General features: G+C 45.2%; 1 protein-coding gene across 2 annotated transcripts in view; it reads right to left on the reverse strand.

The window, feature by feature from the left end:
- Positions 1-13,011, reverse strand: part of Helq (helicase, POLQ like) — a 38,421-nt gene that overhangs the window by 14,881 nt on the left and 10,529 nt on the right. For both annotated transcript variants that reach the window (XM_059274810.1, XM_059274811.1), the window contains exons 8-11: positions 11,697-11,842; positions 8,271-8,510; positions 4,783-4,924; positions 4,289-4,393 (exon numbers count right to left, since the gene is read on the reverse strand). In XM_059274810.1, coding sequence (XP_059130793.1) covers positions 4,289-4,393; positions 4,783-4,924; positions 8,271-8,510; positions 11,697-11,842 — 633 coding nt within the window. The remainder of the gene's footprint in view (positions 1-4,288; positions 4,394-4,782; positions 4,925-8,270; positions 8,511-11,696; positions 11,843-13,011) is intronic.

Below are 13,011 nucleotides of genomic sequence, written 5' to 3' on the forward strand. Positions count from 1 at the left end.
TCAGTGCAGGTGCCTGTGTTTGTGTGTGAGTTGTGTGCACATCAGTGCAGGTGCCTGTGTGTGTGATGAGGTGTGTGCACATCAGTGCAGGTGCCTGTGTTTGTGTGTGAGTTGTGTGCACATCAGTGCAGGTGCCTGTGTGTGTGGTGAGGTGTGTGCACATCAGTGCAGGTGCCTGTGTGTGTGGTGGTGTGTGCACATCAGTGCAGGTGCCTGTGTGTGTGGTGAGGTGTGTGCACATCAGTGCAGGTGCCTGTGTGTGTGGTGAGGTGTGTGCACATCAGTGCAGGTGCCTGTGTTTGTGTGTGAGTTGTGTGCACATCAGTGCAGGTACCTGTGTGTGTGAGGTGTGTGCACATTAGTGCAGATGCCTGTGGAGGGCAGAGGCGTTGGATCCCTGGAGCTGGAGTTACAGGTACCTATAAATCACCCGATGTGGGTGCTGGGAACTGAACTTGTGTCCTCTGTAAGAACAGTACTGGCTCTTAACGTCTGAGCCATCCTCCAGCCACCAAACGCTGTTTAGTTTTTATACTATCTCCAAAGCTGTGCTGTTTGACCTCCCCAGCCAGTCTCCCCAGTTCCACTCAGACTCCTTTGGAATCTTCTCTTCATCCACTTCTAGCTCCCCATGGAAGCATCTTTCAGGTCTAAGAACTGCATTAAAAAGGAAACATGGAAAACACAGCTAAAAGAATCCACATGACAGCGTCAGACAGCGCTTTGCCAGAAGGGTCACCTTCCTCCTTCCGCCTTTCTCTCCTCGTCTGCCCTGGGTTCCATTCCTTTCCCCTCCTCCCCTGTTGTCATTTACAACTTACAACAGCGATCCCAATATCCTGCACTTGCTATTCAGATGTAACACTCACTCTGAATTAGATCCACTTTTATTAGCCACTTTCACCAAAATCAGCATATTAAAATATGATCGATCAATAGTGCACTCTTACAATTCTGATGATACTTCAATGGGAATATTTAAGTAATCATTTTATATTAAACCAATATAAGGGATAATAAAAATATTATGGGGCATTCATTTTTCGATTGCTCCTCTCTTTCCTCTTATTAACCATCATTTGTAATATTCAATCAAGCTCAAATGCACTTATAAGATATTCTAGAACTGATACTCAGTTTGTGGATCACTAATGTACTTAAGCTTCTGTAGTGGTTTGAGTAAGATGCTCCCCATGGTCTCAGGCGTTTGAATGCTTGGTCTCTAGTTGGTAGTGCTGCTTGGGTGGGGCCTTGCTGGAGGAGTATACCACCGGGGGGGGGGGGGGCTTCGATGGTTTATATGTCACACTCCATTCCCATTCAGAGCCCTCTGTTTACCGCTTGTAGTTTGAGATGTGAGCTTGCAGCTTCCAGCTCGAGGACAGGTCTGCCACCTGCTGGATCCTATCCCACCATTATGGACCCTAACCCTCTGGAACCATAAGCCCAAATGAACTCTTTCTTCAACAAGTTGTCTTGGTCGTGGTGCTTTATCTCAGTAATAGAAATAACTAAGTTTCCATGCTGCTTCTCTCCTGACCATCACAGCTGATGCGGTAGAAGGCTGGGTAGAGCAGGTGCCTGACTCACCGACCTGTCTTCATGTCATCTTCCCACTCCTCTCTGGGAAGCCTGGCCACGATTTCAACCTGGGCCGGCCTCTGTCTACCTTTGGATTACTCCAAAGTCAAGTCCGTTAAAGCATTTATTGAGTGCCAATCACACGCCAAGTTGGTGTAAGGCACTGGAATGCATCAGCCGCAATAGAAACGTAAGCCCCGCCTTTTCAGGGCTTTAGAGCAGGGGATGTTATTAGTCAAATAATAGTAACAAAAACACGACCTCAAACTGAAACACGACCTCAAACTGAAACATGACCTCAAACTGATCAGTGCTGTTAAAGGACTGGAATGCAGTTCTGCAAAGGAAATAACAGACTGACTCAGAGGTGTAGGGAGGCATCCCCAAGGAAGATGGGCAAGCAGCACATCTAGGGAGCATTAAGGTCTTAGTGCACCTTACCTTAGAGAAGTGTAAAGAAAAGCCAGGGTTTCTGGAATGGAGAGCAAAAACCATGCAAGAGACCAGACTGGAGAGACAAGCTGAGGCCGCATTAACCAGGCACCAGGAGGAGAAATCTGGGTTAATATTCTTTTCCTTTGGGTTTCTATTTTATTTTTAAGATAGGGTCTCATGTAGCCCAGCTGGTCTTCAACTCCTGATTTGTCTGCCTCCACTTCCTAGGGGCTGGGACTACAGGTATATGACCACTATCCCAGGTTTTGGGTTAATTTTTTTTTTTTTTTTCCCCAAAGACCGAGTCCTCCTATGTATCCTTAGCTGGCCTGGAACTCATAAAGGTCTTCTTACCTCTGTCTCCCAAGTGCTGGGATTAAAGATGTTGTGGAACATGCTTGGGTTCAATTTTTAGAGCAACAGGAAACCACTGACAAAGTGGAAGTGGGAAGAGTGACATGTTCACTCCCATTTTGTAACTACTCCATGTGAAGCATCACTTGGAGGGGATGTGGTAGGCCAGGCAGTGCATGCAGGGAGCCATCAGAAGACAGGAAAACGAGGATTCAGCAAGGGACCCAGGCGTGCAGTGCATGCAGGTCTACAGTTGAGAGCAGCCTATTGCTCTTTGCTTCCAATTCAATGTTTGTAAAACAGAAATTATACTTAGTTCAAGGATTTGAGTCCTTAAGGTGTTTATCAGGGTACCTGAAACACGGCTGTGATAAATAACCGGGGCTCACTGCATCTCACGATGCAACTGTTCTGTTCCCTTCCTGGAGTTTCCTGCCCTTCCCATCATCTGTGTCTCTTGGGATGCCCACTTCCATCCTCTGAGCCTCTGACCTCGGACTGTACAAGTCACAAGTCTTGACTGGTATCAGAGCCCTTGTTCTTACCAAGTCTCTCTAACAACTGTTATGTACCTGATGGCATGCTCCTCTACTACCCCAGTCAACACCAATGGTTTGGGGCAACTTTTGCCTCTCAACAATCCACTCTTCAGTATCTTCAGCCTTCTCGAGAGTTACAGCATCTGGCCTATTACCCAGGTCATAGCCCTTCTCCAGAGTTACAGCATCCGGCCTGCTGACTATTACCCACCTCACATTAAGCTTTCTTTTCTTGCCTTCTACTCTACCTAGGATGACCTATTGCTTCCTTCTATATCTAGTCAGGGTTTCTCTTTCAACCTCAATGCTAATTCTTCTTCTTCCTTTAGACTTTCATGATTCTAAGTGGCCAGGTGATACTGTAAGGATATTCATCTGCAAGGTACCAAACTTGTGGTACCTCTCAGTTATGCCTCACACTTTTACTTCCATGTTCATAGTAATGAGGACAGGCTATATGATGAGCTAAGAACAGTGATTCTGCAGTAAGAAAACGCTAATTCAAACTCTGGCTTTTACTACTTTGTGGCTAAATATACTTGGGCACAAGGGCTAAGTTTAGTTAACTCAAGAATAAATCTAAAAGAATAACCCTAAAAAATCTAATTCCTAATCTCATTATTTTTCATACTTGATAAAGACTGTACAAATCTCTAAGATGATGTTTACACGTTAGTAAACCCATAACGTGAAAATACTGTAAGTGAAAATGCACTTACTACACCTAGCCTACAGAGCCTCATAACTTGGTAACATTCTGCTCTGTAGGGCATCAGCTGCTGCCCCACATGTTTGCAGAGCTGGGGCTTGCTACAGCCGTCCAGCATGAGGTGATGGTATTGGACCACAGGGTTACAGGCACACTTCTGTTTTAGTGTGAGCAGAGGTGATGGGTTGTCATATATGATCCATTGCTTCACAGTTTCCACAATACTGTCTCCTAGAAAATAACTTTTGGGAGGTATCAATTATTATCTGATTTCCTATATTTCCTCTAACTGAAGAACTAAAAAGACTCAGATTTAGATTATTTTTGAAAAACAATTCATTTATTTTTATTTTAAGTGCATTGGTGTTTGCCTGCATATATTTCTATGTGAGGGTGTTGGATCTCCTAGAAATGGAGTTACCGACAGTTGGGAGCTGAAATGTGGGTGCTGGGAATTGAACCCAGGTCCTCTGGAAGAGCAGCCAGTGATCTTAATTCACTGAGCCATCTCTCCAGTCCCAGATTTAGATTTTTTTACGTCATAGATTATTCTTTTTCACATTATATTAGAAGTTAACATTTTTTTATATTTTATAATTTGCCTGAATTTTTAAAAATCTCTATTATCTCAGGTAATAGTTGTCATATTTAAGAAGACCTTTAAAAATACCTTCAAACCAATTAAAGACAGAAACAAACTCTGGATTCCCTTGGTGAATTCCTCAACAAGATGGCTGTAGCAGTTTTCCAGGGGTCCGTTTATCAGTTCCAGGACCTATAAAAGTTAAAGTGGTATTATGTTTTTGTGCTGTTACTAATGCTCAATAATGTTCCACATAAAGGCCTAACACTTTGTACAGATCCTGGGAAGCCCCAGACTCCTCCAAAGTCAAAACAAAATCATATCACAAAAACCAAAAGAGCAAGAATTAACAGATGTTCTATAAAATAAGAACAGAAAAATATTTTTCATTGTCTGAAATCTATAAAAATATTTGAACCACTCTTTTGAAGTCTTAATCATACAGGAGGATATATCATTTAAGGAACAGTGGTAATTAGTTTTTAAGAGATGATTTCATGTAAGGGCTAGGCCAATGACCAAGAAAGACAAACAGACAGACAGACAGGGCAGTACAGAAGTCTGGGCAGATGGAGCACTACCTGTTGCTTGTCTTTTTCTTGCAGAAGAAGAATACTCTCGCCAACGGTGTCGATCCCAGCACGGCCAGCCCTGCCAATCATCTGCTTATATTGATTCCTCCTCAAGAACTCTCGAGCCACATAGGGGGCTCTTAAGATGACTCTATGGACAGTATAAAATTAAAGTGATCCTCTATGTCAACACACTACTTTTTAAACACAATTCCATTTTATCTACCTGTTATTAATGTTAGCTTTAAATAAAACTCCATTTACAGTACATCTTTGATGTCCTAGGTTCTTGAGTATATCTTCTGTAATTCTTACAAAATAGTTAACAATACCCTCCTTTTCTTTTCTTATGAAGGAATTAGCTGAAGTTCAGGAAGTGGCTTATCTTGAGCCACGAGGTGAGTAAACGCCACAGCCATCCTTGTACTCAAGTACAAGACTTGTACTCAAGTCTTGGTGGTGAGAGGCCGCCGAGCAGTCCACAGCCATGCTCTCCAAGCGCCTTGACCTTACACCCGGAACTGAAAGATCTGGCATGGACCGCCACTGATGCTTCCAAGTATGAACTGATACTATCTTTAACTGTAAGGCATTGCAGACTTCAACTGGGCTGAGTCTATGTAAACAGCAATTTCAGTCCTGCTCGGGTATAAACTAGTCTGCAGTCAGACTCTTCAAAGGGAACAGAAGAGTCTATCACTGCCTGCAGATTACCACCCTCTGCATTTATAGATCTCAACACACTGTTTAATGCTTGAAGAAAACAAACAGAAAAGAAGTAACGAGAACACACACAATAAACGACTAAATACAATAAATAAAAATAGGGAACAGTAAAGACTTTTGAAAAATTGTAAATAGTGTCCACAGAAAATCCCAGGGGGAATTACAGCCACTGTAGTAAAGCAGACTGCTACAAGAAGTATAACACAAGAGAATTCTTGGAAATTTAAAATTCATTTAAATCTAAAGAAATAATGAATGAATGTAACTAATAGAATAGTAAAAAACTAACTTTTTATATTCTGATAATTCCATACATGTATAAAAACGTACTGCCATTGTATCCATCCATTTCCACACCCTCTGATCCAATCTAACTGGGGCTAACCTCCTACTTCTGTGTCTTAAAAATATAGATTTAGGGGTGGTGGTACTGGGGTGATTTGGGGGTGGTGGTACTGGGGTGATTTGGGGGTGGTGGTACTGGGGTGATTTTGGGGTGGTGGTACTGGGGTGATTTGGGGATGGTGGTACTGGGGTGATTTGGGGATGGTGGTACTGGGGTGATTTGGGGATGGTGGTACTGGGGTGATTTGGGGGTGGTGGTACTGGGGTGATTTTGGGGTGGTGGTACTGAGGTGATTTGGGGATGGTGGGGCTGGGGTGATTTTAGGGTGGTGGTACTGGGGTGATTTGGGGATGGTGGTACTGGGGTGATTTGGGGATGGTGGGACTGGGGTGATTTGGGGGTGGTGGTACTGGGGTTATTTGGGGAGGTGGTACTGGGGTGATTGGGGGTGGTGGTACTGGGGTGATTTGGGGGGGTGGTACTGGGGTGACTTGGGGATGGTGGGACTGGGGTGACTTGGGGGTGGTGGTACTGGGGTGATTTGGGGGTGGTGGTACTGGGGTGATTGGGGGGGTGGTACTGGGGTGATTAGGGGATGGTGGGGCTGGGGTGATTTTAGGGTGGTGGTACTGGGGTGATTTGGGGATGGTGGTACTGGGGTGATTTGGGGATGGTGGTACTGGGGTGATTTGGGGATGGTGGGACTGGGGTGATTGGGGGTGGTAGGACTGGGGTTTGAACACAGGGCTCTCTTGGTGTTAGGCAGCACTCTGCTTCCCAGCCTACTAAGAAACCTGGATTTTATAGGGAAGCTAAAACTGGAGAAGTATGCAAAGGAGAGCCAATAGCTCAAACCACACGTCTTTGCCCCACTCAAGCTAAAGTCACAAGAGAAGACCATAGAGATGATGGAGGATGAAATACAGAAACGACTACCAACAGTTCTAAGATGAAGAAAACCATGGCGCTCACGACGCAGCCCTCGTCAAGCCCTAACTGAAGACAGTAAGCTGGATTATTGGGAATCACACCATCAGGCTGCTTGGGTTCCAATCTTGGCTTTGAACTCATTTACCTGATGGGACATTCAACTAGTTAATGACTTAATAGATTTTAACTCTATAAAATGTCAGTCATAAATTGTGAGGGTTGAATACATAAATACATGTTCAGCAGTTAGGTGTCGGGGGTGGGAGATGCTGATGTGGGAACAGGAGGGAATAACACACGACAATAATTAGCGTAATTAGACACCACGAGGAAAATTCAAGGGAAAGTCTAAGTGCTGTTGGAGGGACAGCTCCATGGACAAAGGCACTTGCCTCCAAGGCTGACGACCTGAGCTCTATCCCCAGGACCCACATGGCGGAGGGAGACAACCAGCTGCCTCCTGACTCGCAAAAGCTGTCCTCCAACCTCCACAGTCACACTGGGACACGCATGCTCTACCCCACAATAGAAATAAATAAAATGAAGAAGAAAAAAGCGTTGGCGAGGAGAAACTACAAACCACACAGAAACCAGAAGCTGGCTCCATGCTGAGCATGGTGCTGCTGCAGGCTTTAATCCCCGCACTTGGAGGCAGGGGCAGGGGGATTTCTGTGTGTTCAACGACAGGTCTCCATAGCGAGTTACAGACCAGCCAGGACTACACAGTGTGACCTGTGTCTAAACAGGTAAGTCGATAAATATGAACACGGGTGACAGCACAATTAAAGACTATGACACTGAGACTGTCTTAAGTATGCCCAGCAGGAAAGCACGCTTTTGACAGTCACAAAAATTTTGTGAAAATAAATTATTTGCTAGAAAAAACCTATAGTCACGAATTATAAAGAGAAGTCAGTTTTATAGTTTTGTAAGTTTGGTAATATGTGAAAAGGTAACTGAGGTCTGATTTTAAGAAGCTATTGCATTCAGGCTGGGCAGTGGTGGCATGTGACTTTAATCCTAGAACTCAGGAGGCAGAGGAAGGAGCATCTCTGAGTTCCAGGCCAGTCTGGTCTACAGAACGAGTTCCAGGACAGTCAAGGGTACACAGAGAAACCCTGTCTCAAACAACAACAAAAGCTACTTCATTCAGATGGCTTTAATCAGCCCCTCCCCTGTGGATTGAACATGGGGCCTCATAGATGTCAGGCAAGGCTCTAACCACTGAACTCCACCCCCAGACTGGCCTTCCAAATCAAGTCATGCCTCTAATCCCAGCACTAGGAAGGAGGCTGAGGCAGAAGGATTCCCTCCAGTTGGAGGCCTGGGCTACAGAGACCCTGCCTCACAAGATCAAAACACAAACAGACAAACACATGAAAGGGCGGGGGCACAAAAGGGAGGAGTCTAATATCAGGAAATCTGCTTTCTCATTAAAATGTTAAAGGAAACAAACCAACTAGCTCGGCAGAGGAAAGCGGTTGATGACTCTCACCTGCGTGCTGGGAGATTGACCCCCGCCGCCAGGGTGGATGTGCAGGTGAAAAGGCAGAGCACGCCCGTGGAGTAGGCCTCTTCCAGAAGCTTCCGTTCATCACTAGTTAGACCGCTGTGGTGATAGGCAACTCCGAAGGGGATGGTGCGCTTCAAGACAGGACACACTTTACCACCGCCCACGTTCCTCAAGTTCTTAATCACTTCGCATTTTTCTTTCTCTCTGTGGTTTAGATAATCCCTAGAAAAACAATCCGTTAGATACAAGAGCCTGGCACTAGAGAGATGCTCCGCAGTTAGGAACACTGACTGTTCTTCAGAGGACCCAGGTTCAGTTCCCAGCTCACAACCACTTGTATCTCCAGTTCCAGGGGATCCAGTACCTTTTTGTGACCTCTGAAGACATCAGGCGCACACACCGTGCGTGTGTGTGTGTGTGTGTGTGTGTGTGTGTGTGTGTGTGTATGTGTGTGTATGCAAGCACCCATACTCACAAAATAAATAAATCTTTAAAAGGAAGAAATATGAGCCCTTGAATTATAGTTAGAAAGTGCTTACCATTTTTCTTTTACTACATCATGTTAACATTCCCTTTAGTTATGTATTATTTTTATCAGTATAAGTACACAAAATGTTCTTTGTGTATATTTTGTATGCATGTGCCTGTGTTCCTATTTGTGTACAGGGGTGTAGACATGTCTCCGTATGAAGGCCAGAGGTTGACGTCAAGTGTTTTTCTCACCATCTTCACTTTGGTTTTTAAGACAGAATCTCTCACTGAACCTGGAATTCACTGACTCCAGCAAGACTAGTTGGCCAGTGAGCTCCAGGGAGCCTATGAGTGCTCCAGGGAGCCTCCTGTGAGTGCTCCAGGGAGCCTCCTGTGAGTGCTCCAGGGAGCCTCCTGTGAGTGCTCCAGGGAGCCTCCTGTGAGTGCTCCAGGGAGCCTCGTGTGTCTCCTCAGTATTGGATTACAGGTGTGTGCCACCATGCCTGGCTTTCACAAGGGTGCCAGGAATCCAAACTTGGGTTCTCTGACTGAGCCATCTCCCCAGCCCCATAAGAGGTTCTTTTAATTTTAATTCTTACTCCATTAACTATTAGAAACACTCTCCAAGTCTTTTTTTCAGATCACAGAACCCTATGGAAACCTGATTAAAACTAAGGGAAAGTCAACTACTTATATAAACACATCACTTTAGATACAATTTCAGAAGCTTCATGGGCTTCCTGAATTTATGTTCCTATACTTCCTATGAATCCATGGAATGGAGGCCAGGTTTAGACCCCTGCTCTAGATACTATGATTATTTCCTCTACAATATATGTCTTCATGGGAGATGGTTTGTTTTATTTTACGGCAGAAATGTTCTGCTCTGAAAATGGAAACATACCATACGGCAAAACAATGTCTAAACAATAACACTGTAGAAACCTCAATAATATCTTAAATTATACTAAAAAATTGAGTGATTTTGTAAGAAAAATGATTAATTTTCTTATTTTTTGTAGTTTTAAAAAAATTTAGTGTGTGTGTGTGTGTGTGTGTGTGTGTGTGAGAGAGAGAGAGAGAGAGAGAGAGAGAGAGAGAGAGAGAGAGAGAGAGAACAGGTGTCTACAGGTGCTGAGTCCTCTTGGAGCTGGAATTACAGGCAGCTGTGAGTCTCCTGAAATGGGTGTTGGAAACGAAACTTGGGTCAGGTCCTCGGGAGAACAGGAAGTGCTCTTAACCCCTGAGCCATCGTCTCTCCAGCCCAATGTATTGAGCTTTTTTGTTTGTTTCTAAGTCATTATGTAGCCTGGCTGTCCTGGAACTCACTATGTAGACTAAGATGGACTCCAACCCACAGAGATCTTCCCGCCTCTGCCTTCTGAGTGCTGGGATTAAAGGCGTGAGCCTTTAAATAATCAACACCATCACTGCAAAGGCAGACTGTCAATACTGAAATCCAACTTCTTCACTGTATCCTAAACATTTTTATCACTGTACTATCCGGTAAATTTAATTCTAATTTAGACAGTCTACACCAGTAGGACTGAGAGGGAAGGTAGAGAATGGCAGATTAAAAATTCAGGTTAACAGTCTATTGCTGTGGGATGTTCTGTATGGCAAATGTGTTGCTAATTAGTCAATAAATAAAACACTGATTGGCCATTGGCTAGGCAGGAAGTGTAGGCGGGACAAGGAGGAGAATAAAGCTGGGAAGTGGAAGGCTGAGTCAGAGAGACACTGCCAGCTGCCACGATGACAAACAGCATGTGAAGATGCCGGTAAGCCACGAGCTACGTGGCAAGGTATAGCTTTATAGAAATGGATTAATTTAAGATATAAGAACAGTTAGCAAGAAGCCTGCCACGGCCATACAGTTTGAAAGCAACATAAGTCTCTGTGTTTACTTGGTCGGGTTTGAGCGGCTGTGGGACTGGCAGGTGAGAGAGATTTGTCCTGACTGTGGGCCAGGCAGGAAAACTCTAGCTACAGTCTATGACTCCCGAAATAGCCTCGGGTAAGCGGCCAAACGGGGGGTGGGGGGTGTAAACATTACAAACTCACACACAACAAACAGGTGCGGGAAACAGAACTACCAGCACTTACCGCTGCCTTACACTGTCTCTGTGGACACAGCAGAGCTTACATTCAAACACTCAAACCCCACACTACACACTTCCAGAATTGATAGGAAAGTATATCTAGTGCCACACAAGTTAAGAAAACAAGTGCTTATCAAAGAGAAAGTCATCTGCAGACATGACCTGGCCTTGGGGAGATGACAGTGGTTACCCCACCCTCGCCGCACGCAGCCCGCCCTGCCGCGTGCAGCCCACCCTCGCTGCATGCAGCCCACCCTCGCTGCTGCAGCCCACCCTCGCTGCGTGCAGCCCGCCCTCGCAGCTGCAGCCCGCCCTCGCTGTGTGCAGCCCGCCCTCGCTGCGTGCAGCCCGCCCTCGCAGCTGCAGCCCACCCTCGCAGCTGCAGCCCACCCTCGCAGCTGCAGCCCGCCCTCGCTGCGTGCAGCCCGCCCTCGCTGCGTGCAGCCCGCCCTCGCAGCGTGCAGCCCGCCCTCGCAGCTGCAGCCCGCCCTCGCAGCTGCAGCCCACCCTCGCAGCATGCAGCCCACCCTCGCCGCGTGCAGCCTGCTGGGGCCCATTCCCAGACATGCAGAATGGTCTAAGATGTGGCTGAACCCTGGGTCACTGCTCAGCCAAACCTTCCAATCTAAGCCTCTGTGGTGGTCACTCTCCGGTAACTGTGGAATAGTCTACTTTAATGTGAATTTCAGTTAAACGTTCTTTAAGGCCAATCCTTCAGAACCTAATAAAACCATAGTGCTCTGCTAAGAAAACAGTGATCACCCAACAGGTAGAGTGTATTATTCAGTCTGTAACTTATGACATAGAACAGATACTTCAAAAAAGATTAACGTACTTGCTTAAAAATTTGCACAACATTTCTGCTACATTTTCACAGTTCTTCTTACTGGGACAAAAAACTAGGCACGAGTAGGTGGGGATAACTTCTGTCACCAAGGCTACCAAGTGATCGGGATCCATCCTTTTCAGGGCATCAGAATACTGCAAAACAAAGAGCCAGGCAGATCGCAACTGTAAAAGCGTGTCAATTTTCCTGTGTGACTTTTAAACCTCTCCATATCTCATCATTAAAACAAAAGATGAGAGCACTATAAAACATCAGCTGTTCAATTTTCCTCTTAGGTAATTCGTTAGAGATTTGGTTTGGGGGCACATTTAGTCTAAAAAAAGGATTAAACAATTAAGGATTAAGGAAGTGAAAGCAGTTCATGTTATTAATAACTGTTATATGCCCACCTCCACTCGAGCCAAACAAAAAGCCCAGAGAGACGAGGATTGATGCCACCAACGGTCAAAGACCCGCACAAGTGACAACCCTTTACGGTCACTAATCAGATTCCTTAACCCTTCCAGAAGAGGAAAGAAAATAGCAGTGAATTATGACAATTTGTAACATTATGCAGGGACACAAAGGACATGAAATAAAAGCATAGTCATTTAAAATCTCCTTAGTTCCTTTTACTTTACTGAAAACTAAGATAAGGATTTAGATTACACCTCACGAAATTCTAAAGCTGTGATAAAATGCTTCCCTTTTAAATACCCTTCATGCCAGTCGTAAGCCATCAGTGTGCAAACACGACCACCTCTACACACCGACGTGTCACTCACAGACTGTATTCTATTGTTGTTGCTGGGTGAATGACATAACCACCAGATGTGTCTCCAAATTTTCATGGTTCAGGAGCCAAGAAACATCTTACCGGTTCATTAGTCAGGTGCAAACAACCTAATAAGTACTTCCTCAAAATCCAGCAGCTATTGAATAAAAAGTATTCTAATTCTTAACTACCACAAGAGCTCACTAACAGGATGTGTGCACAATGTGGTATTGTCTTTCAAACTGGTGAGGGACTGCACACAGTCCTGTCCTACTGGTTTTCACAGTATCGCATACAGCAACTATAAAATACCCAGCTTCACAGACATATGCCCAAGGAAGATGCCCAGTATGATCGAATGCTCAAACTGGACCTAGGTGTAGCTCAGTGGTCGTGTGTGCCTCGTATGTGCAGGAGAGGCCCTGGCTTGATCCCCAGCCCTGCCAACAAAACAGAAAACCAGCAGCACTCAACCAGCAGCTGCCATCCATGACAAATCCAGTCCCAGACCCCTCCCCCATACACACCCCTAGACCCACATGAACCTGC

The sequence above is a fragment of the Peromyscus eremicus genome, chromosome 10 (genome assembly GCF_949786415.1).
Source record: "Peromyscus eremicus chromosome 10, PerEre_H2_v1, whole genome shotgun sequence".
NCBI classification, from domain to species: Eukaryota; Metazoa; Chordata; class Mammalia; order Rodentia; family Cricetidae; genus Peromyscus; species Peromyscus eremicus.